The sequence below is a fragment of the Antechinus flavipes genome, chromosome 4 (assembly GCF_016432865.1).
Source record: "Antechinus flavipes isolate AdamAnt ecotype Samford, QLD, Australia chromosome 4, AdamAnt_v2, whole genome shotgun sequence".
Classification (NCBI taxonomy): domain Eukaryota; kingdom Metazoa; phylum Chordata; class Mammalia; order Dasyuromorphia; family Dasyuridae; genus Antechinus; species Antechinus flavipes.
In genome coordinates, this window is record NC_067401.1 from 304995017 (window position 1) to 305022476 (window position 27460).

Sequence of the window (27460 nt, forward strand, 5' to 3'; positions counted from 1 at the left end):
AGATCCTAACAGTATTTTTCTTAAAGTAAGCCCTTAATTGAATTTAATTTTTCAATTATCTTCCATTTATGCATCTTATTTAAATAACACACTTTAAGCTCCATAATAACGAGACCCTATTTTAGCTAACATTTCTATTTCTCAGAGTTGCCAACATAAAATTCTATGTACAATAGATAGTTAATAACTATTTATTTAATTTGTTAAATAGCATCAGTAGAACAGAAGAATTTACAAATCTTTAAGGAAACTGTACAAGCATTATTAATTCTTTTTAACAAATTAGAAAACTAAGAGTTAGTATGGTTAAAGGGCTTGCCCATGCTTATACATCAGCAACTCAAATTTGATCCAAGGAATCAAGAGTTATATTAATCAGCATAGTCATCAGAGAAATCATTCCTCCACTTAGATAAACACAGATAATCATTCTGATAAAAAAAAAAAAAGTATGGTAAAGAACATCCTTAGATTTCTTATAATCACTTACCATACGTCACTATTATGTTAAGTCATCATTTACAAATTAAGTTCTTTTCTAATTTCTGAAATGCTCTTAGTATTTGATCTGTTTTATTAGTTCAACACAGGCCTCAAACTCCATGATTTCAAAATTGTTTATTCATGTTATTTCACTTGATAATTTCAGTAGCACATCTGTTAAATGTCACCATGAGCATGAGGGAGCCAAATGTCTGAAGCTGAAGCAAGGGTACTTGCAGCTGCCATTCTCCCATCATTATTCTTATTGGAAAAATACAAAGACTAAAACCAATAGAAAAAATAATGAGCAAGAAAACTGAAAATTTGAAGGGGAAAGAGAGCTTAAGTTTTTTGTTTTTTGGTTTTTTTTTTTTTTTTTAAAAATATAATCATGGCACAAATTCTCACCTACCCTGCCTCACTATGTTATTTCACTGGCCTTTCATATCAAATTGCTTTAGATTTTTAATAGGATCAATTAATTAATCAATCATTATTCAATTCAGGAAGACTTTTAGTTATCTGTATATTCTTCAAAATATGGATATAATCTATTTACTCCCCAATCTCTTCCCTAAATTCCATCCCATTTCCCTATTGGCCACATGTAGTCTATCTGTTTTACCTGTATCTTATTCTCAACATGTCAAAATTAACAATTTGTAAACTAATACAGGTGAACTAATAATCTTTATCTCTTATCCCTAGCTTGCCCAAAGACACCTTCTGCCTTCCAGTCCTCAGACTCTTCACTACAGTTAATTATATTAACAGCTATTCAAAAGCCAGTATTATAGTAATATAATATACTAAATAAAACGGGAATTCTTCATCTTTTGTCCTTCTTATGATGCAGTGAATAGTGTTGAATCTGGATTCATTAAGATCTGAGTTAAAATTCAGCCTATCACTAATTATGTATTGCTAAGCAAATCACTTAACCTGTTTGCTTCAGTTTCTTAAAGGGAATAATAATAGCACTATATTCCCAGAATTGTTGAAAGGAAAAAGTGAGGTAATTTATGTAAAGTTATTTGCAAACATTAAAATGTTATATGTAAATGATTAGTCATATCATTTAATATATAATATATTATTGTATATTATATAATATCATTTTGTAGATATATGTATGTTATTACATATATGCATGTATAGATACATATGTATACATATGTATATAAAATGGTTATGAAAGCAATGATTATCATAGGCCAGTCTGATGAAAACAATAAACCCTTTCTCATAAAATGTTTGTTCTCTAGAACCATATGAAGGGGATGGTAAATTTAATTTAGGTATTAGCAAAAATAAAGATGTGATTTTTTTTTTCCTAATCCAATTCAGGAACTCTTAAATCTATGCATAGTTCCCTTATGGATCTATACACATCAGGATTAAAATCACTGGTATAAATATATGTACCATTTAATGAATGCATTAAATGAACAGCGACCCCTCAAAAAAGTGGTAGATTAAAAAATCATAACTAAGTCTTTTAAGGCAAAATTCTATGTCTCTTACCTGAAAAGTTTTTGTAATCTACTAGATCAAACATGACAACAGCCACAGCTGACCAGGTAATGATTAGTGCAATAACCAGAAGCCATGCAGCTGGAGAGCTGAATGTTGTGACAATATCTTCTGTCATTGATCTTTTCAACATTTTTCCAGACGTCCTGGGCACAGATCCATTTTTGCCATCTATTACAGTGGTAGTTGTAGATGTGTGACCTATACAAATATTAAACAAAAATAAGAAGATACAATTTATGACTTTTTAATCATAGCCTAACAATAATAAAGAGTAAAACAACAGAGAATAGCCATCACACTCATTGTTTAGAACATGCTAAATTACATTCCATTTTTAGAACTAAGACATCAACAGCAGAGACAAAATGAAAAATTACAATTATGTCATCTTCTAGCTTCCCTTTTGGATTTCTTGATTTTGCCAATAGCCCTATCATTTTCCTAATCAACCAATGTTCATAAAGCTTTTCATAATATTTGATTTCTTTGTTCTCTGTCAGTTGGCTAATCATTTGTAAAGTCATTCACGTTTCTCCTCTATTTCTTATTCTATCATTTTTCTTTAAGTCAAAAAATAATATCTACTCATATTTCTATGGAAGGCAGCTAGGTTAACAGGGAAAAGAATATGAAGGCTGGAGTTAGGAATTCCTAAGTTCAAATCTGACCTCAGACACTTACTAGTTGTGTGACCCAGCATGTCATTTAACCCTGTTTGTCTCAGTTTCCTTTGTTAAAAATGAGAAGGAAAAAGAAATGGTAAAGCACTCTGGTGTCTTTTTCAAGAAAACCCTAAGCAGGGTCACAAAATTGGATACAACTGAAATAAACATCTATGAATGTTTTCACTTTCTAAGAGATATTTTAAAATTGGAGTTTGAATTCGTTTGCACACCTTCTTTTAAAAAAGGAAGAGTCACATGTGTACTATGAGACATGCTAGAATAGCAAAGTGGTTGGAATCATGACAGATGTTTAATGGCTATTTTATTTCTTTAAGTTTACTTTTTTCAATTATTAAGCATTTTTTGGTATTTACTTTTTCTTCCTATTATCCTTACCCCTGCTGCTGAGGGAAAGAAAATAAAAATAAAACAAATAAAAAGTTCACATAACAAATATACATAGTTAGATGATTCAAAATGTCTCATTGGCATATTAAGTTCTTAACCTCATTGTGCTTTTGTTAGGATGTGGATGACATTCATCATCAACAATTCTCTGGAGTCTTGATTGGTTACTGCATTGATTAGATTTTTATACCTTGCATACTTGTTTATTTTTACAATATTACTGTTATTGTACACTTTATTCATTAGTTCACTCAAATTTCCCCAATTTTTTTTAAACTTTCCCATCTCTTACACATAATAGTATCTATTGTATTTATATATTTTAATTTCTTTAGGCATTGTTTGTTGACCCTAGGAAAGGGTCAGAATCTTTCATTTTTATCTTAGAGAATGAAAAGGTAGCTAGTAATGAGCTCATAAGAGAGCTGGGGATCAAAATTAGGGTTTATTATAGGGTAATAAAGGCTGTTTACTATCACCAACTTGGTACAAGCCTTTATTACCTCACACTTTGTCTGCATTAGTTCCCACAAATTTCTCCACATTTCAGTCCATCCTTTATTCAGCTTTCTAAGTCATCTTCCTTAAGTGCAAGTTGAACCATATTTTCCCCTACTCAATAAACTCCAGTGGCTTCTTATCCCTTCTAGGATACACATAACATTTTCAGTTTGACATTTAAATTTCTTCATAACCTATCCTTCCCTTTCCCTCTGCTCTTTCCAGTCTTTATAGATCTTATGCACCTACATGTTTGTATCTGTGATATAGAAACTGGCTTCCTTACTCTTCTATCCATAGGACATCTCATGTCTTGATTTGAGTATTTTCACTGGCGTTCCCCCCCCCTCCCCCCAATCTCTCCAGGAAAGTGTAGTTCTGGTTTCCTTCAAGGTCAAACTAAAAATCTTACTTTATATAAGAAGGCTTTCCTAAAGTCTGTTAATTTTAGTGCTTAGCCTCTGTTGATTGTTTCAAATGTACACTATATAGCTTGTTTGTACTTGTTTACATATTATCTCTCCATTAGAGCTCCTTGAAAATAAAGGCTAACTTTTATTTTTCTATGAATTCCCAGTGTTTGGCAAAATGTCTGCAACATAGTAGGTGCTTAGTAAATATTTACTGACTGATTAATAGAGAAAAATCAGGTTTCAGAAATGACCCAGGAAATCTAATTTTAGTGCTAGGATCACAACACTAAGGTCAATTTAATATAAAGGAGAGAGGATGCAATTTAAAGGCCAAGACACAATAATCTCCTTATAAAAATTCTTCCTTGTGATAGAAGAGTTATTTAGAGAAAGAGAGAGATTATCTTCCTCAAACATGGCACTACTCATGCAACTTTCAATGCTCAGTGTTTCATATTTCATGTCCATATCTGCCATTATCTGAAGAATTAAGTCTAGAATTCACATAAATTTTTTCAAGATATTTTGCTGTCTGCCTGAAACCTATGCTACCAAATGTATCTACCATTAGTCTTCAGTATCATTCCTTTCTTCCAAACAAGTTGTTTTGCCCACTATCCCCTGAACAGATTTTACACATTCCTGCTTCAGGAATTATGGTTCATGTTGCTTCTATTCAGGGGTAATAAAGAGATGACTGTTAGTGAGGAGGTATTTCAAGCAAGAAAACTTGGAGTTATTGATCAACCTATGGAAAGGCAATATTGAAAAACAGATTAAATACTAGACTTGAAGTTAGGACAATTTTAGTTCAAGTCCTGTTCTGAATTCTGGGCACATCACTTCAACCTAAAACACATGACATTTCCTACCTGTGTGATCTTGAGCAAGTCACTTAATCCTAATTGCCTCACCAAAAAATAAAATAAAATAAAATAAAGAAAGTAAAGAAAGAAAAAAATAAAGGCCGTGGCCAAAGCTAAAAGATGAAGAATAAATGTAATTCCAATGTGACTCAATGTTACATCACATCATTAGGATGTAAATGATCAAAAAGTAATGGCCAGTTATAGTAGGAACAATATTTCTATGTTGCCTGTGTCTGTTGTCTGGTGATGGAGATATAAGGACTGGAAAGAGAGGTGAGCTGGCAAAAATAAATGATTTAGTTATAAAGAACACCAAAGTCAAAGGATAAACCAAGAATTGGTGCCAAGAATAAATAACACTAAAGGAATGAACAGAGCAGCCAAGAATGTGAACTAGATGAGACATAAACCAGGACAAGTCAAGATCAGACAACAGGAAAACAGAGCATATGTGCACAAAGTTCAAGGAGATTCAAGGAGATAAGATTATGTTCCAAAGTTTTCTTGATGTAAGATGAAAAATTTCCAAGACTCCATTGATTAAATGGACTAATGTCATTCTAATGTCATTCATTAAATCAGTGATGCAGAGATAATTAATATAGTTTACTTTGCTTAGATGGCACTAAATATGAAAGCATTGAGTTCTAAGCATCAGTTTCAGCAATGAATACATTGGAATTTTATAGAAAGAAGGGCAAGGTAAGAGTTTACACATCAGGAAAAAGGGATTGGAGGGGGAGATAAAGATTTCTACATAAGGAAGGTCAGAGAATTAGGTGGTCAAAATTGGAGCTGAAGTTAATGTCCCAAGCTTGATTTTATAGACTTCATCAGTATGTGTGGCCTGTGGTCTTTTAATAAACAATGTTAAGAGGCTCAAAATAGAATCTAGGGCATAGTTTTTCTTAGAGTGGCAACAAGAAGACTAAGCCAGAAATTCTTTTATTATATCAGTAAGTTGGATCTTCTTAGTCCTAACTACTGGTAATAGTTTAAGAATCCTTTTTACTGAGATTTTGGCACATAATGTTTAGAAGTGGCATGGCAAAACAAGAATGGATTTTGTGAGTGTTGGAAAATTCAATCCTGTTGATCAGTACAAAAAAAGAGACTTTTTTTAAAAAAAGGAATGAGAAATTGGAAGATAATGGGGAGAATCCAAATGTTGAGAAGATGAAGACAAAAGTATGTGACAAATAGCAAAACATGACATCAAATTACTGAGGGAGTGGGATGTAGATATGAAAATGGAAAAGGAGATACAAATATAGTAAACACCCAAACTCTGTGCAACATTGAGATATGTAAAAGTAAAGACAGAGATACATAAAGATATGTATCATAAAGATTAAAGGTAGAAAACCTAGTAGGAAAATTGAAGATCAGGATAAGTAAAGATAGATCTAAAACCAGTACATATTGCTCTGGAACTGTCCTAGTGGAGTGATCAAATGACACATTGACCAATTTCAATTCAATTTCATTTTTCCCCAATTCCATGGGTTACTAAAATATGAAACAGAAGGAGAAAGAACATGTAGCCAGTGTAGGTATGGGACAAGAGGCAGATAGACTGGAAGCAGAAAATTAAACAAGAGCTTGGAATAAGCAGGAAATGCAAGAAAGTTAGAATACATTGGATTATCAATTGAAGGGAATGAAAATTATGTTAAGGCCAGGTTCAGGTCAAAAGAATAATATGTATTAGGAGTGAAGTGGCAAGACTCTGACTGTAGAAAAGCAATACAATTAAAGGACTGAAAATGGACAGAAGATATTACCACAAGCATACAAAAAAATTGAAGAAATGTAATTGAAAATAAGAACAGAAAGAAAATTAAAACCTAGTCATCAATCTAGGGTTTTCTGCAAATTCAAGTTTCCTGACAATGACAGGATTTTTACTAATGCCTAGAAATTTATTTTATATATTGCTTGTTGATTTACTAACACACAATTTGATGTGATTTTTATACTTTCAAGCAAAAAGTGTTTTATACTTGTATTCTAGTGATTTCCTCTAATAACTTGCCCCCAAATCCTACTCTCTCTAATTAATCTTTAATCTCTCCCTATTTACTAGTTTCTTCTTTGGTGCCTGTAAGCATGCCAGTGAATCCTCTTCCTTAAAAATCTTCATTTGACCCTACTTCAGCTATCATTCTGTATCTAAATTCTTTTCTTTCATAGCAGACCTCATAGAAAAAAAAAAGCTTTCTACACTCATTACTTCTATCCTCCTACTCATTTCAACCTTCCAATTTAGTTTTTATGGCCTTATCAAATCAAACTGTTCTCTCTAAAGATTTACCAACTCCAATGACCTTTTCTTAAGTTTTACCCTTCTTGCCCTCTCTATTTCATTTGACACTAGTGACTACACTTTCTTCCCTGGACTTTTCTGAAAATTCTCTCTCTTGGTTCTCCTATTTTTATTTTTTCTACACAGCTGTTAAATTAATATTCTTAAATCATTTCTATACTGCTCAGGAATATTCAGTGACTCCCTATGGTCTCCAGTATAAATACAAATTACATTGCTCCTAAAAAGCCTTCCCAATTTGGCACCAGCTTTCATTTCTAAGTCTAGGATATTGGACTTAGAATTATTTAGATCATTTCCTTTCATGTGCTCAATATTCCAAACAAATTGTCTTACTTGTACTTCATACACTCCATTTTCCATATGTCCATGATTGTTTTCAAGCTATATTCCAATCCTGGAATGTATTTTGCTCCTCATCTCAGCCTCTCAAGAATATTAGCTTTATTCAAAGACCAGTTTGTAAGCATCACCTCACACATGTGATTTGTCTGGATTGACAAAATTATTAGTACTTTCCAATTACTTAATATATATTTATGTATTGTACATAGGTCATTCCTCTCCAATAAAATATGTTGGTAGAGGACTGTTGGAATCTTTACAAACTGCTAACTCATTAGAGTTGATAGATTATTGATCTGATCTTACAAGAAGATGTTTTGGGCCAGAACCTGAAACAAGGTACTAAATAGAACTAATTGATACAATGCTTGAGTTCACACCTTTACTCATTGGAGTTCACAAGTATGAGAGATTCACAAAGTTAACTGTGTAACTTTGTGAATTCATACCTCCCTTGAAGCTCTTAGGGCCAGAGAACACTATGGGAGAAAACCCATAATCCCTCTCTCTTGTATTCCCACAATTCCTCTCTCTCATATAAAAAGAGACAGACAGAGGCTCTTGGTCAGATTTCAGCTGAATTATGCCAGAAGATTCATTAAAATATTTTCCACTTGGCTGGCTGGTGGCGGAAGAAGAGTTTTGAGAGGAAGAAGCTACGAGTCGAGATTTCACCGGAATTACATGAAGAGTGGAGCTGGATTGAAGGCTGAAGAAAGCAGAGGCGGAAGCAAAGGACAAAACTGCAAGAGCACTTGGAACCAAGCAGAGAGAGAGGCCTCAACTAACTAGGCTACTTTGGAAGGAGAAAATAAACGTTTGTATTTTTACCAGTTGGTTGCATTTGGGGTAATTATTGATCTGAATTGATACTAAGGTTGCCCCCAGAAAAACCTTCCCCGAGAAACCTACTCTCTCCCCCAGAGAGAACTATTCTACTTATTATAAAAGAAAAAGAACACCACAGAGGACAGTGATTATATTTGTCTCTGTGTCCTCCAATGTTTCACTCAGTGCCTAGCAAGTATTTAATACTTAAGTGGATTGTCATATTGTGCTATAGATCAAACTTCGCATAAAACTTGAGCTTACAAAATAACATTTTGGCAGTTCCTGAAATACAATTACACCAAATTCTAAAGTTAAGAAAATATCAGCTTCCTTTTCTCAGAAAAAAATGTTTAAATCAATTATTTTACCATATGAACAAGAATCTTCTAAGGAATGAGACCTTCAGGATCAAACATTTCTATTAAAATCATTCAATGTTCTTAAATTTTGTTTCTTTACACTAGAAATATTGACAATATAATTCAAAATTAACTGAAGTGAAATTGTTATTCTGAATAAATGAAGCACCAAACTGCTCAACATAATCAAAATTTCCTCATGGAAAAGTCATTCATGTTCTGTAAGACGGAACAAGCAACCCACTTCATTGGGATAGAAGCTGATTTCTTTTTATCAGAATGCCATTATTTTTCTAATCAATATAAGAATAATTTCAAGTTGCTTCTTGCCATCAAAACCCATCATTTTTAATAACAGTATTCTACCTGTGGTGCTTTATGACTATCAATCATGGAAATTTAAAAACTCAGAACAAAATTATAGGTGAACCCAAAAAGTAGTAGAAAGATACATTGTATCTGTAAGCACAGTGAAATGGAGCACATGAACACAATTAGTATCTAAGATACTGAGGATATATAGTGCAAAAAAGAAGTTGGGTGAGGTATATGGCCAGTTATGTAGCAAAGAATAAGAAATGATTATTCCAAGAGCTGCAACTGTGAAATATTAAAAGAACCAAAAATGTTCTCCAGAAAAAGGGATAAATCTGTTTAGGATGTGTAGAAAGACATATCAATCAATCAATTAAACTTTTCTATATATATATTAAGATCTAGGCATTATATTAGGTGTTAAGAATTTAAAAAAAAAATCAAAACTGAAACAGCTCTTACCCTCAAGAAGCTTGCATTCTGTTGGGAGAGATGACATATTAAAAATATATGTGTGTGTGTGTGTGTGTGTGTACAAAATATATGGTAAAATAATCAAGTATTATTTGCATAGGAAAGTAAGACATAGGTGGTTTGTAATCTACCTGAGAAGTACCTATATAAATGAGATTATTTATTCATTGAAGTAAGCAAATGTCACATGCTAATAATGTAATGCTAGTTCATGAATCATCTTTTTATTTTGTATTGGGAAAACAAAAACTAATAACAAGAGTCCATGTAAAACTGACCTAAGAAAATCAAATCCATTAGACCTCATCCATAAAAAAATATCCTTCAATTTACATTATATGAACTTTGTGGTAAATGAATGAGATAATACATATTAAATTATATGAGTATTCATTATCAGAAGTGAATAATGATAATTCAAACTATCAAATGTTTTCCATTGTGCTGATTAATTTTAGGACTTTATTTTTAAGAGAATGAAAGCTGGCAGAAAACACTAATAATAGAACTATTAAATTCAAATTTCAAAACTAAGGTAAAATTAAAAATATGAGAAAGGAATCCTTTTTTTTTAAAATAATGTGAATATAATTTCCAAGTTTGTGAACTCAAATAAGTTGAAGCTATTTCAAGCTAGGAAAAAAATGCTTTAAAAATGCACCTTAAAATCTGTAGTTGCGATAGTGCTCAAAAGATGGAAAATTAGAAAGAGGCCACCATTGATTTTTGTGCCCAATTCCCATCACCTGTAATGGCCATTCTGAAAATGGATGAAGGATAGAAGTGTTTTGTAATACAATTTAAGATCCAAGTGGGGATACAAGTGAATCAAACCTTTGGAATAATGAGCTGCAGAAGAGTAAGTGAATTATGAGTGTTAAGCAGAAGCATGTCTGAAAGCTGATATGTAGTCAATCCCCAATTTTCTAAATTTAAAAAGGCCTCCTATAAACTCCAACTACAGACAGAAACCTCAGGAATTTTATTCTCTACTTCAGAATTCACTTGAGAAGGTGTGAGATTAAACAGCACTTAGGCAGACAAAATGTTATGAACATTTGTTTCAAATCACATGATAAAAACAAGACCAAAAAAAATTTGCCTAATATTAAAGAAAAAAAAATAAAGTTAATAAGTTATATTTAAATTTTAATTTGTTATTGATTATTCTTTTGAGGGATACCACATTTCCAGAATTTAATTTTACAAAGGTAGGGATGTAATATTATTTTGAATAATTCAAAAGATTAGCTTTAGTACAAAATTTATATTTTTATTTATGTTTATTTAATTTCATTTATATTTTTATATATCTTTCTTTTAAAAATACTTTTCTGTTCTAATCTCTGACAAAAATATCATAGATGCACCAGTTAATTCTTGATTAACCTACAGAAAGCTATGCAGAAAAACTATAAAGTAATAATTATAGTTAATTTCTAAATTAAGTAAAACAAATACACAGCAATGAATGAATCAGATTTCCATTATTTATGCAATAGCTGTAAAAAAACACCTTTCCAATTCTGTATAAATTTCTGATAACCACTTAGAGCTAGACCAAAAAAATGAAAAAAAAGAAAAAATTCTCTCCATTCACTTTACTTCACTAATTTTGGCACCACTGTCAAAAAAGAATCTGTAATTAGATTATTTAATGTGGGTACAATATTTGATGTTGAGAAGATGGTTTTATGGATGTGGCTGAAAACAGAAGTGCTAATTGAGTAAAACAGGAAATTTTGAGATAATATAAAGTCCTAAACTTAGAAGCGAAATCAAACTGCTTAGGGGATTTTGATAGAAGCTTTGGCTATTAGACCGAAAGACAGATAGACAGACAGACAGACAGATAGATAGATAGATAGATAGATAGATAGATAGATAGATAGATAGATAGATGTAGTTGTCCTCTCATTTCAGTCAACCCAATGCTTTGTGAATCCATTTAGGTTTTCTTGGCAAAGACAATAGAATAATTTGCCATTTCCTTCTCCAGCTCATTTTACAAATGAAAGAACAAATAGAATTAAGTGACTTGGCCAGGTTTATATGGCCAATAAGTATCTGAGGCCATATGTGAACTCAGGAAGATAAATCTTTCTGATTCCAGGCTCAGTACTCTATCCATTGAATTACCTACCTGAGAGAGAGAGAGAGAGAGAGAGAGAGAGAGAGAGAGAGAGAGAGAGAGACAGAGAGAGAGAGAAAGAGACAGAGAGAGAGAGAGAGAGAGAGAGAGAGAAATTCAGAGAAAGAGAGACAGAGAGGGAGACAGAGACAGAGAAAAAGACAGAGAAAAAGAGAGAAAGAGGGAAAGAGAAAGGCAGAGACAGAGAGAAACAAAGAAGACTGGGATGTAAACATAGATATATACACATATATACTTTGACATACAGGTATATGTCTACATAGATGTGTTTCTTTGAAATTTATACAAACATTTTGATTATTAGAACTATACAAATAGTTTTAAAACAATTGAGAAATGGAGGGAGTTCAGAACACATCTGCAATATTATGTTCAATTTTGCATGAGCCCACATATTTAAGACCATGTTGACAAAGTGGACCATGACCAGAGGATAGCATCAAAGATGCTGAGGATCTAAATCCCTAGTTTCCCTAGGGCCTGAACAGTGTCTCATACTATATAGGTGCTTAATGATGCTCATGAATTCATTTTTTTTGCTAATAAGGATAAGACAGAGAATTATAATAGCTATCTTCAAGTAACACCACATTGAAAATTTGTTATGCTGGACCCCAGAAGGTAATACCAAAATTCAAGTATAATATAAAGGCTACAGAGAGTGCTACTATATGGAGCTCATTTGAAGCCTCTGATCTGTTACAAAAAAAAAAATTAAGCATAATTACAAATCCTCTTCCCTTCCAGACGTCACATGAAGTCATTTCAACTCAATATAAGAAAATGTTTTCTCAACAATGTTTGTTATCCAAAAGCAAAACAGGTTAGCTATCTCTAAAAGCTCTGAGATTTTTATCACTGGAGAGCTTCAAGCAGAGACCACATAGGTACACTTAAGAATATTTAGAGAAGATTCATTACATGAGCATTTGTTGAACTAGATACCTATAAAGATCTCTTTCAATTTTTAGATTCCATGATTCTTTGATTGATGATCTGACTAGACAGCTATGGAAGGAACTGTGCGTTATAAAGTAAAATTTAGTGCCAACTGACCACTTATCCTAATGGCTAAAGAACTGGATTCAAGGTAATACTATAGTAAGAAACTACATATAGATTGTGCTTAACTCTTCTTAACCCTGGAATGTTTTATTCTAGGAAATCTGTTCTGAAATTAAAATAAGAACATATCTCTACTTTGAAAAAAAAACATTAAGAATAATTCTTCATTATTATTGTTACTAAGTTTTAAAATTTGAACAGCATCATGTTATATATGTGTAAATATAGTTACACTGATATCCCTTTACTTCTTCATTGTGGCAATATGAGATAGGCACCTGCTATGTAATATCTTTGTTTTAATAGAAATATTCTCTCTTCTCTCTTGGTTTCTATGGCACTATTTCCTCCTTATTCTCTTATCATTCCATCTTGATCTCCTTAATGTCCAATTTAAATATTAATTAAAAAGAAAAGATACTGGAAGCAGACAGGCAGTTAGGAAGCTATTACAATACTGTAAGTGAGGGGTTATCAGGACTTAAATATGGTAATATCTGAGGAATTAGAAAAAAAGAGATGGATGAAAGTGATATTTATTTTAAATTGGTTTTTATTGATATCTTTTGTTTCTACATCTCCTAGAAGTGTTCCTGTATTCCTTCCCTTGCCTCCACAATGAAGAAAGAACAAAGATTATTTTTAGGGGGAGGAGAGAAGGAAAAATAAGGAGGAAATTGAGATAAGAAAACTCAGAAAAAACAATATAAACAATAACTATATTAACTCAGATCAACAACCACAATTGCAGAATAATAAAAAATGAATGCTGTGAAGAACAAACTTGTTCCCAAAGAAGAAATATAACAATATTACTTCCCTCCACTTTTTTGAAGACCTGGATGTGTTGAGGGGTAGAAGTATCTAAAGGTGAGGAACATAGTGTATAATGTTACCTTTTAAAATATCTATTGATATTTTGTCGTGAATTGTTTCTTTGCTTATTTTTTTATAAATGTCTCCCTTTTTCAATTACTCCCAGAAACATAGGCTTCTCTCCAGTGACATCAGCCTCCTAGTGGTTCCACAAAAAAGACATTTCTTTTCTCAGCTTCAGGCATTTTCTCTAGCTATTATGCATATCTGGAATGCTCTCCCTTCCCTGCTCTTCTCTAATTATTGACTTTCTTGTCTTCCTTTAAATTCCAATTTAAAATCCACCATCTACAGGAAGTTTTCAACAATTCTTAATTCTAGTGTCTTTCCTCTTTTATTATTTCTTATTTATCCTGAATATTGTTTGTTTTGCATATATTTATATGCTTGTTGTCTAACCCAATGCTTCTTAAATTGTGGGTTGTAACCCCATATGAAATCACATAGCTGAATGTGAAAGACATGAAACTATGATTTATTATCAGTAAATGTTTGATTTATATACCTATTTTATGTACCTATAAAAATTCTCAACTAAAAAGGAGTTGTTAGTGGAAACCTAAAGAAGCCCTGGGACTCTAATTAGATTGTAAGTTCTTTCAGCGCAGGGACTATTATTTCCCTCTTTTCTTTCTTATGCTCAATGTTTAGGACAGTGCCTGTCTCATAATACACTTATTAAATGATTACTGATTGATTAATATGATAATACTACCTTCTACTGATGGTCACTGTTATCTACAGATTCACACATTCCTAATTTGCATTCTTCCTTTTTCTTCTCTTCCAGCCATTATCCTGACTTTTACCTTATTCTGAAGTAGACTTTCAACTAGAATCCAGATCTTAAAGTTACATTTCTTTCTCTCCTCTCTTATCACCCCATACTGAATTAATATCCAAATCATTTTGAATAGCCTTTGGAACCATTTTACTTCCCTAATATTTCTTGCATCCTTGTAGTACCACAAATTGTGCTGATGTTAAGTTACAACATGCATAACCTCAGTTGGACGAAAAACAGAACTACATAGGAAAGGATCTCATCCCAAACCACAATCAAGTAGCCTTCCAATTTTAACTAATTATTCTGACTAAGGGTTAAATTAATTCAAGAGTTGTGGTCTTTGCTTTCTAAAGTGTCCCCTTTCAAATTCATCACCCTGAGATAAAAGTATTAGTTTTCCAGTTCTAGTTACAACTTGGGTGAAAAGAAAAGATGAGTATATAAAAGAAATGAAAAGTGTTTGGTTATAAGGGATACCATCACTTTTAAAAAATGATGAAATTAGGGTTTGGAAGGTTAGCTATTAAATATATATTGTTATAGGCAGCTAGGTAGCTCAATGAATAGAGTACAAGTCATAGGGTCAGAAAGACCCGAGTACAAATATAATCTTACACACAAAATAGCTATATAATACTGGGTAAATCATTTATCCTTTATTTACCTTAATCCTTTAGAAAAAGAAATGGCAAACTACTGCTTTATCTGTGCCAAGAAAACTCATTATGACATAACGAGTCAGACCAGGGATTAAACAATAAAATACTACTAGAAGAATAACAACTATAAGTATGCCAAATAATTCTCATATTCTGATCAAAGGGAAAGAGAGAGTTAGGGTCATTCTAGGAATGAAAGGAATTGAAACATTAGATTTAACACTATAGGAATTGCTTACATCCTGCATTTGGATCAGTTCTTATTTTAGCTCTTCTACTCACAAGCAGTGCAAATTTAGGCAAGTAAATTAACCTTCCTAGGCCCCAATTTACACATTTAAAAAATGAGAAGACCAGATAAGCATTACCTAGTGGCTGATCTATGACAGATTTATGCTGGCCCTTAGAATGTTTGCTAATAAAAGTCATTTTTTAAAAAAACCTATCAATTTAAAGATCAAGTTTCTTCAGTGGTGGTGATTATATTCTCTTTTCCTTCTACTTGCACTCCAGGACCTTCCAGACTCGTGTTGCCATGGACCTCCTAACTAAGGTTATAGAGGAAAGTGGAGGGGAGAGAGAGGTGAGGTCCATGGCACAAATTTCAATAATTTAACAGTCCAAAGTATAATTTGAATTGAAGAACTTTGGACTATCCAATAATTCCAGCTAATGACACTGCTGTTGGTAAAGTCCCCAAATTGAAAGTCATCTAGAATAGCAGAGTTTAATCATAGTAACCAAAACTAAAATGGATTTTACAAATCAATTGGTTCAATCCCCTTATTTTATAGATGAGGAAACTAAGTCTGAGGGAAAATTACTTGCTGCCAATAGCACAGCATATTAATATCAAAGTTAGAACTCAAACCCAACGTTTCCTCACTCTCAAACCAGCATATTTCCCACTGGACTGACAGCAAGATATAAGTCTCAAATACAAAAACATAAGAAACAAAGTTATAATTAGAGTTGTGAGAATTTCAGATTAAGGTAGGTTGGACCTAGAGGAGTCATCAGTTTTAAAAGAGGCCTCAAAGAGTACAAGATGATGAAGTCCTGAGTAACTAGGTAGACTTGGCAGAGAAAGATTAAAGTCTGATTACTCCCTGGGGTAAGCAGGGAAGGGCACTGATGGGGATCAGTATAGTCCCACCTCTATGGAGGTTATAGATTCTCTACCTTGTTGTGTTTAGTCAGAAATCCAAGTTATGTCAAATCAAACAAAAAGATTAAATTTACCCTATAAAAATATCCATGGCTCATGCTATCTTTGCTGAACCTCTTTTGGGTTAGCCCACTATGGCAACATTCTGAATCCTGGTGTCTTTCTCCTTACCATGCCCCCATGCTTCCTAGTGTCTTTCTTGTCAACTCCCTCTCTTCCCCCCCCCAACTACCCCATTGTGTCTCATTGTATTTCTCCTTCTTATACTTAACTGATTCTTTTAGGGTGCTAAATCCTTTTATGGATTATATTGATCTATGGATCAATAGAGTACTCCCACCTCATGGCATGTTCCTTTAAAGAAGTCTTCCAAACTCCTTTCCTTGGCAACATTATTGCTCTCCCAGCTCTATTTCATATTTACCATTCTTGGTGTCTATTGTATTTCTTCATTTTGTCTATAACCTCTTCTCCTAAATAAACCTATATTTTGTCAAAGACAAAGGCCATTATGAATCCTTCACATGAGCAAATCTCAACATTTGAACATCAATCTCATCATTAAGTGTTGTGCCCAAAACATACCATAAATAATGTTAACCTTGGAATCAGCTGTATTCTAATCCTTTTACAGAAAGCTACAACCTATATAAATCACTTGATAAAGGCCTTTTTTTGTGTGTCATGTTGATGAGATTAGATTCAGAGAACCAAAATGATGAGATTAGGTTCAGGTTGTTAAATGATGAGGTTAGTGGCAGGTTCAGGATTCAGGGAACCAAATGAAGAGGTTTGGCTCCCCTAAATCTCCTTTGGGATTTGCACAAGGTAGGGAGTTGTGGGAACCCTCTTCTGGTGGTGCAGAGGTCCTTTGTAAAGGAATTTACCAACCCGAAAAGCTAGACTGATAAAAAGAGGCTTATTATTGACATTGGGAAGTCAGCCTTTGCTATGCATGAATAGAAAGACTGAATTCCTTAGTGGCAAGATCCTGACAGAGAAGTAAGATTTCTAGTAGAGAAATCACAACAGAGAGGTATAAAGTCTCATTAGGGAAATAGATGAGGATAAAGAGAGGGAAACACTGAAAGAGAATATCACTCCAGTGGGCAGAGGTTGCTGCTGCTATGTATGGCATGGCATGTCAGGTCCTTTGCAAGGACTGAGTTTAAAATTGGTTCTTTTATAATAGAAGTCTTGCCTACAAGCTGAGGCCTGCTCCTGGTGGGGACTGATGGGTAGAATTTGAGCTGGAATTGAATAGAATTGAATGAATGTTTCTTGATTAATCTCTAATTCAATAGGGTTAGAATCTCAACTAGCCCCGCCTCGATAATAGAATGAAGCTGTTTGTCTTGTTTCTCTTGGGTAGGGTCTTTACAGAGGCAGGATTCAAGGAGACTTTCTCCTTGAAGGAGTTTTAGAGAGTTTTGGGACTCCCTTATCAATGTTGAGTTTAAGTTTCTTCATCTGTAAAAGGGAGATAATAATAGTCCCTATGTCACCAGACTTTTTAAAGGATCAAATGAATTAATGAATATAGTACTTTACAAATACTTACAATATTAAACTGTTATGGGTCAGAACTTGAAACAAGGTGTTAAGTAAGAGGAATTGAGACAGTGGTTAAATCTAATTTAGCATTGATTTAATCCTACAACAAATAATAGTTTCCTAGTGATATAATGATTGGTATATACTCAGTGTGGGACATAAAAGAAGGAGCTTTTAGAGCCAGAAAGGACAAACCCACTAGAAGCTCTTGGAGCATCAGCCAGTATTCAGTCCAGGAGATTCACAAGCCAGAGAAGGCAACTTAAGCTCTCGGAACCAAGACTACAGAAGGCCTCTAAGAAAAACTAGCTGAGCTCCAAGTGAAGGAGACAAGAAAAGATTTGGATTTTCACTACTGGCTGCACTTGTGGTGATTACTGGCTACCTCCAGAAGCCCCTCAAGAAACCTGCTCCCAGAGAACATTATATTTTAGAGAAGAATATTACATTAAACAAATGCTAGCTATTATTAATTTCCTTAATCAGCTCAAGAAGTCATCATATAAAGGGAATTTTCAGCAGTAGGTTTCCTGAAGATAATTAGTTTCCTAAGTTAGACTAGGAGGACAGATTAGAAGACATTTTGAATTTAGTGGAGTCTCATTTCATTAGGATGTGAGTGGGCTGAGTAACTATCTCTTCTGAAAATATCATTGGAAAAGGATCTATGTAAAATCTGTGAAGTACTTACTGATCTCTGAAGGAAAAAATCCTGATTTTTTTTTTTTTTTTTTTGCTTTTTGTTTAGGTTGTTGATCTCAAGATAACATGTGAGTAATAAGAAAAAAATACCTTTAACCATCATCTTTCAAACAATTATTCTATCATCATTAAATAAAAAAGTCACTAAAATATGAGTTAAAGAATTTGCCTCATAGCATGGTATTTAGCTATGGGAAAAAATTCTAAACTTAAGTACTTTAAAATGATGAGTCTTATATGATTTGTTGTCTGTAATTCTCTTTTCCCTTACATTTGCATGGAACCAATTCTTTCTTAAGAATTTCTCTTCTCCTGCTACTTCTACCCCACCTGAGGCTATAATCCTTCCTTTGTGATAACACAATGAGTTCCATTTTAGTTCTATTAAGAGAACTAGCATACCAAAAAAACACTGACTCCTGCTATTTTAATGTAAATATCTTCAATGATAAAGTTGAGGAATCTATGCAAAGCTTCTGAATAAAACTGTCCAAGTTAAATATTTCACTGGGACTGTTATGAAATATTCTTAAGGAAAATCAGGATATTCAAGAAATAGACTTTGGGGGTTTTGTCTTTCACACATAGTCCCCATTACATTTTTCCTGGGCTAATGACTTATTAGTTAATATATTTAAGTCCAGGAAAAATAGGAGAATTAATTGGCTTTCATTCAAACACTGGTAAGACTAAAAGATGATTCACAAATACTTTTCTATTGGCTTACTGTCTTAGTGGGGAATATTCGGTGTTTTATGGGTTTTATTCCAAAATATGTACATATTTCTATTTGGGATATGTAAACATTTAAGGAAAACCTGCAAGAATTTTATCCATCGAAGTACATTATTATTTGCACTCTCATAACATTTTAACACTACACCACCCAGGTACTATTATTTTTTTTTTAAATTTGATATTACATAAAGTGGTTAAAATGTCCATACCCTTTAAATCAGTGACTCCATTACTGGATTTATTCCCTGAGGAAGTGATCAACATACATACATACATATAGGTAGGTAAATCTGAAAAATTACAGATAAATGAAAAGTCCTATATTTAGGTCTCAAATGTCAATTTCATCTATATAAAAGGGAACAAAGAACTAAAATTAAGTTCATTGGCAAAAGATTTAGAAGCTTTCATGTTTGACAAGCTTAATACAAGTAAAGAGTTTACTAAAACTTATTTAAAAAGCTAATGTGATTTTAAGCTATATAAAGAAAATAATTTTATCCAGGATTTGGGAGGTGAGAGATGCTAATGAATTTAAAGTGTTATATTTTCCGGGAAGAGTAGGGAGTCAGATAACAGTCTGGAAGAAAGAGTACAAAATGACTTCTCCTCAGAAATTCATAAATAAATGTATCTTTACTAGCATCAGCAACTATAAGTCAGTCAGGAAGTATGAAGTTGTAAAGTCAATCAGAAGTATGAACTTGTAGGGAGTAGTATTCCTAAGCAGTAAGGAACAAAACACCGAGGAAACACATGAAAATGAAGAAAGCAATGATTATAGGCTGCTTAATAGAAAACTCATATTGTTAATTTAAAGTGCATGCTTCCTCTAACGTCATAACTGTCAGAAATATTCTCAGAAGAAAACTCTAGGTACTATAAAATGGAAATGCATTATTAGTGAAGATAACTGTCATTGTTTTTGATCTTGGTGATACTTTTCAGGGCACTTCAGCAATATTTTTATAACAAATATAGCACTTCATAAAGAAAATTTATTTCATGATGGCCATTATATAAATATAACATTAACATCATCATTGTAATATTTATTATGAAAATCATTAATTCCTTCATTGTTTCATCTCTATAGACCCCAAATAAAATATATGTGCATTGAAATATATGAAAGTTTTATAGAGTCTAAAAAGACTGCTTATCTCAGATCTACAAATCTGAACATTACATCTATATTTCCTAGTCAAAAATGCAGCTTGAAAATTAAGGAAACATTGAGATTTACAAGGTTTTTATCATTTAATCTGCAGAAAGAGCAGTTGCCTCTGCCTTTCAAAAGACTTTGAAATGAGCTTGAAGCTCCTTTTATATGTTTCTGGAGGAAAAAAAAAAAACACCATTAAAGCTTTTATACCCACATTGCCAAGCAGCAATCAATTAGGTATATACAAATAATACTCTATACAACACCTTTCTTCTGAAGGATTCAAATATTTTTAGAAATGTACTCATCTAAAGAGAGGGAACCATTTTATTCCCTTGTGATATTTAAGGGAAAAGCTTTAGAAAGGTTAACAATTTAATATAACCCAAGTACAAGTTTTCTAGGTCATTTAGCTCCAAACTGAAGTACACTGTTTGGTCTCAAATACTTCCTTCCCTTCAAATTGTTGTCTTCATAGAGATAAAAATGATATGAAAATGAGGTCAGATAGGACTCTGAATCATTTGCAAGCAATAGGTGCTTTTTGTTTGGAGAAACTCCACTTATAAACCAAAAGGCATTTTAAAAACAGAGATGCAAATGCTATTTTTGAAAAATAGAACAACCTTTTCTCCATCTTCTCATTCTGCCCTGGTCATACCTGTTTATTTTACATTTATTGAATTACCCCTGCATAGAGAACAGTCTCCTGAGAACACTGATAGAAAAGATTATGCACCTGTTTTCTAGAAACTTACATGCCGTTTCTTGTTTAGTAGATAGTATGAGTAATGGCAGAATTGAGGAAAGAGATTTTTTTCCCCCTCACTACTAGTTTTGGATAGGATGGAGGGATGGAGAGATGATCTTTCTGACGATATTTGAATAGAACCATGACACTCTCAATCAATGTACATTTCAAATGTCTTATTGGAAAAGACTGTATAACCATTAAAATCTGACCCTTAGATTTCCCAGAGAAGTTATTTCTATGAAGCATACATTTTTAAAATAGCTTTTATTTGACTCAGCTTATTCATGTATTGCAGTGGCATGAATTTCACTAAGCCTTATAGCTGATCTTTGAAATAAGCTTTATGAAATTGTAGTTGCCCTATAGCACAAGTTCTTAGTAATTGTGAAGCAATCTTTCACTAAGTTAAACAGCTCTGGGGCTTGCCTAATAATATATATAGTGTAATATATTTTCATGGGATATATTCAGCAAAGGAACTATCTATGTATTAGAAGACAATAGGAAAAAAAATGTGTGAGAACAAATTTGACTTACATATAAGAAGATATAGTGCTACTATTTCATATTGAATTAATTATGATGTTGGTTTCATTTAGCAAAACAAAAAACTTTTCGATCATTAAAATTTGAATATTTAATACTTTGACATTGAAAGATTACCCTCCTCTAAACCCTTTTTCCTCCTTACTTTATTTCTAACTCAAAATCTAAATGGAAAAAAAAATCTCTTTAGATGATCTTATGTCAAATTTGAGGAAATCAGACATGAACCTGAGAATTAAAAACACCAATGAGCCTTTTTTCTGTGAGAAAATCCTAATGCTTATTATATAATTTAAAATCTATATGATAATTATGTACCTTTAGGCTTCTATATATTCCCTTTCTTCCAAAGAAATTTAAACAGCAAACTCCCTGAGGTGTGCCAACATTTATTAGTAAATAAATAACTTCTTAGGAATAACTCAGATATTTTTAGAGATTATTTTAAACCTTCAGGTGTAGTCTGATGTTCGTTTCAGAAATAAATTTGCATTTCTGAGTTCAAAGCATTACGATATACATATACCATAAATACATAACCATTGTTCTTATGATTGCTTGAAGACAAGTAGTAGAGTTGACCCATAAATAAATGACTATATGATAAGGTCACAAGAAATAGAAAAAAAAAGTTCTGTGTGAAGACTAAAGGGAGAAAGGTCATTCCTGACTAGGAAAATCATGAATGGTCTTCTGGAGAAGGTAGCAGTTGAATTAGGATATTAAAAAAAAAAAGATTCAAAGGCATAAGAAGACAAGGATTACTTGTCAGTCAAACAGTGAATGTCACCCAAAAGTATGACTCATTCTTATCCTCATTATAATTATTGATTTTTATCATTTAAACTTTTGTATAAATTTATTTTTATATATGTTAATGTCATCCCATCCATTTTCTAGAATTAACAACTTTTTAAAAGTAGGTTAGGTTGGATTTGTTTTCATTGTACTTCCTATCTTTTTCACAATTATTCATTATTGTGGCATAATATTAATTTTGATTTTCTTTATAACGAGTTGGAAACAATTCTACATAGCTGATTTAGAAATACCTTTCAAAACTGTAGCAAGTTGTTCCTGTTTGTAAAATATAAAATTCATTTTCTAGGCCTAACATGTCTTGAGTCTTTTCTTGAAGAAAATCTTAATATCTTGGTACAACACTTTTGTATAGTATACTAATCATTAATCTCCCTCATTCTTTTTTTTTTTTTATTTTTGAATTTTTCAAAACTCTTTTTTTTTCCATACTCACCTATGCACCGAAGTAACTCAACATCAAAGTACACATAGATTTTAATTTGGAGGGTATTATCTACTTCAACATTTATATTTTCTACTTATAGCTCTTCTATAACAGATATTGGCCCCTAATAAGCCAAAATTATTTTTATGGTTGACTTTTTGGAGCTACTTATCATAGTCTTTTGATATTAGAACAAAATGTACCATGAAATGATGTTTCTTGCTGTCTTAAGAGAACAATAAAACCAATTCCATCACTTGCTTCTTCAAGAAGGACCTGTGAAATAACCTTCCAATTAAATGCAACTTCCTTCTGCCTTGCAGTTTCATCTACAACCAGAATGTCAATATTGAAGTGACTTAATTTTTCTAGAAGTATGTTTCCTTGTTGGTCACTGTCAAAAAACTTCAAATTTAAAATAATAACAGTCAATGTTTGTGGACAGTCTAAAAATTGAAATTTTTGGCACTATTAGTTTCTTTTTATATCATTCTTCTACCCTCACTGGGTAAAACAAAGATGCCTGCATAGGATTGTGAACAATTTTAAAATTTTTATTTTGTCATAAGTTTTCATAGCCAAATAGCTCTTTACTGACTGCTTAGATTATTGGTAATGAGCTTCTTTGTACTTACTGTTTTGTTCTGAGAGGATCCAAATAAAACTTTTTTTTTTTTTTTAAGAGAGTGATTAAAGCTAAATCATTGTCATTTGTAATGACATCCATATATATTATTCTTTATCCAGTGCAACTAGTAGCAAAGCAATTGCAAACTTCTTTTCACTGAAATTCCATAGAAATGTTAAATCTTCAGAGAAATTTCATATATAAGAAAACATATGTCTTTCAGTTGGGAATCAAGATAAATTTCCTCCATTTCATGGAGTGCTAGAATGACAAAATTTAATTTTGATGGATATTTAACTAAGAGATATTTTATATCTATTTAATAGATACTATTAATACTTACTGAGAATGTCAGTTGTTTTCTCAGTGAATTAGTATAACTTAAAACTACATACTAGGGTATGGTATGATATGATACACTACTATATTAGTATATAGTATATTTTAGTATAAAATACCACATGCTAGAGTACTGCTATGTAGTATATAATAGCATGACATATTATGTCATAGTATACCATACTCTACCTACTATACTCATCATACTATAAGTTAAAATATACTGTGCCATATTAAAGAAAGTGCCAATTTGTTAGATATTGAACACATACATTGCTTACTGAAAATAAATCATTTGTACTTTTTTTTTTCCTGAAGCAATTGGGGTTAAGTGACTTGCCCAGGATCACACAGCTAGGAAGTGTTAAGTGTCTGAGATCAGATTTAAACTCAGGTCTTCCTGATTTCAGTCTGCTGTTCTATCCACTGCTCCATCTAGTTGCCCCAGAATTTTGTACTCTTAAAGAATTATTATAAGCTATACCTTAAACTATATGCATATTATAGCATGGCATCATATAATATAACATAGTATAATAAAGTTTAGGGTATAGTATGTATGGTATATTCCAATAACACTTCTTCACCAATAACTTTTCCTTTTTCAGAAACAACTGTGATTATGAGTACCTATCATATTCAGAAGCATGACTGGCACAGGTTTTGTGACTAAATTGTCTCTCTATAAGTGCTAAAGACCAGATTCTGAACCAAAACATTGACTTGCATTTCTTAGCTCTGGCCATCAGGCATGCTGGCTCATAACTAAATCATACAACAGTAACAAAAATACCTTCCAGACATAATGCTTAAGGTTTGGTGTTTGATATATACTTATATCTCCCACATTAACTTTTTCTTTTGGTCATTTTTAAAAATTTAACTTTATTTATTTAATTGACATTTCCCCCAGTTATATTCAAAACTTTTTTTTTTTAATTTTTGAGTTCTAGGTTCTCTCCCTTATCCTCACCCACAATTAAGAAACCACATGTGAGATTATGCAAAACATTTCCAAACAGCTCAAGTTGTGAAAAGAAACATAGATATCCTACCCTAATAAAAATAAAAACTCTCAAGAAAAATTAAGTTAAAAATAAAGAGAGAGATAAAGAGAGAAATAGAGAATGCTTCTATCTGCATTCGGACACAATCAGTGTCCTATGCCATGGATAGGATTTTTCATCATAAGTCCTTCAGAGTAGTTATGGATGATTATACTACTGAGAATAACAATTATTTACAGCTGGTCATGCCAGAGCATTACTATTATTTTTGTATACAATATATCTCACTTTGTTCATAGAGGACTTTCCAGGAGTTTTTTCCTTCCCTGGGAGCATCCTGCTCATCATTTGCCAGAGAACAATAATTTTCCATCAGAGAAACTTGCTTTGAAATTTTTTTTTTCACAATTACTATTGCTAATTGTATTCCCCCGCCCCCCATTTATTCTCTCTCTCCTTTCACCCTGTCCCTCCTAAAAAGTGTTTTGCCACTGACCACTTTCTCCTCCAATATGCCCTCTCTTTTATTACTCTTCCTCCCTTTCCCATTCCACTCCTATTTTCCTAAAGGGTAAGATAGATTTCTATTTCCTATTAAGTATGTATTCATTTCCTATTGGAGGCAATTCTATTGAGAGTAAGGATCACTCACTTACCCTCTGATTCCCTTTTTACCCTCCACTGTAAAAACTTTTCTTGTCTCTTTTTTATAGCAGGTAATTTGCACCATTCCATTTCTCCTTTTCCCTTTCTCTCAGTACATTCCTCTCTCACTCCTTAATTTCATCATTTAAAAAAAAAATTATCAATTCATATTCAACTCATACCTCTGCCCTCTGTCTATATATACTCTTTCTAACTGTCATAATAATGAGAACATTCTAATGAGTTATAAGTATCATCCTTCTGATGGAGTGAACCCTGAAACTGACCTTGACTTTTGGGGTGAGCCCTGAAACTCTCCTGACAGGGACCCATCCCTGGGACAGTTAAAATATTGACCTAAGACCACTCCCTACCTAGTTGGAACTTACATGGTCTCACTTAGCTACAGATCTGGACCTGATATTTCTATTGAGTAGCTGGTTGCACCCTCTATTGAGCTGAAAATTATAAATTAGCCCAGAACCACTCCAACTTAGCTCCAACTTAAATAATCTTATTCAACTGGGAATCATTCAATTGAAACTTCAGTCTCAGATTTCCAATTAAAGGGCAATTTGGGGCTCATTTCTTTGCAGAGGCCCAAAAGTAGGACAACACCTTATCAAGGAACCTCTCTCCTTAGCATAGCTGCCTGTCAGGACCCCTGCCCACTGTGAAGACATTTTCTTCTCAGTGTTAGCACCTCTGTTTATCTCTCTGCCAGGATTTCTCTGCTAGAACCTTTATCTCTCTGCCAGGACTTTGTCACTGGGAAGTCAGTCTTCTTGCAAAAGCTGACTTCTGCACTGCCAACAATAAATTTCCTTTTGCCAGTCTAATATTTCAGGTTCCTGAATTCTTTCACATTGGACCTGTGCCGACCAAAGCGGGGTTCCATCAACTCTGTGCACTGCCACTAACCACATCACTTCCATGTAGGAATCTTATCAGATACCCTTTTGAAGTCCCTTATAATATCCCTTCCCCAAGTAACTCCTTATGTTTTTCCAGTGTCCTGTATTTGAACATCAGATTTTCCATTCAGCTCTGGTCTTTTCATCATGAATACTTAAAAGTCTTCTGTTTTATTGAATTACCACCTTTTCCTCTAAAGGATTATACTCAGTTTTGCTGGGTAGGTGATGTTGGTTGCAATCCTAGTTTCATTGCTCACCAGAATATCATATTCCAAGCCCTCTGGTCTTTTCATGCAGAAGCTGCTAAATCCTGTGTTATCCTGACTGTGGCTCACTACACTTGAATTGTTTCTTTCTGAATGCTTGCAATATTTTCTCCTTGACCTGGGAGTTCTGGAATTTGGCTATAACATTCCTGGGAGTTTTTATTTTGAGATCTCTTTCAGGAGCTTATTGGTGGATTCTTTCACATTAAAATTGAATAGTGGATATTTTCAGTTTCCTTCCACAATAATTTAATAGAGAAAAGAAATGGCTCTGTGAAAGATCTTTTGCAAAGTTTAAAAATTGATGGAAATTCTAGTTCTCATTCAAGGGGCAAAGTTTATTAAAAGCAATGTGATGCCATTACTGAGCAGACTAAGCAAATTGAGTAAAGAAATTGAGTAAAGCTTTCAATCATAGATATATTAATTCTATAGCTCAAAAGTAGGGGTAGGAAGTAATCTCCAGATGAATTAAGGGTGGTCTTCAGATATATTTGATGTGCTCAGTTTCCTGAGGCAGATTCCAAAGCCAGAAGAGCCAAGAACTCATTAGAACAGAAGCCCCAAGGTCAGGGGACCCCAAAATCACATTACATCAAGCTCATCATCTATTAAACATAATGTTGTGCCAACAGTTCTCTTTTAATGTCCTGACCCAGTTTCCCTAATTGTCCTATTCAGTTATAGGTTATAACCTCAGGTTATAACCATTCCCTCTTAA

General features: G+C 32.9%; 1 protein-coding gene across 24 annotated transcripts in view; it reads right to left on the bottom strand.

Annotated features, from left to right (window-relative positions):
* Positions 1–27460, bottom strand: part of TRDN (triadin) — a 517197-nt gene that overhangs the window by 449860 nt on the left and 39877 nt on the right. For all 24 annotated transcript variants that reach the window (XM_051997667.1, XM_051997655.1, XM_051997656.1 and 21 more), the window contains exon 2: positions 2008–2217. In XM_051997667.1, coding sequence (XP_051853627.1) covers positions 2008–2217 — 210 coding nt within the window. The remainder of the gene's footprint in view (positions 1–2007; positions 2218–27460) is intronic.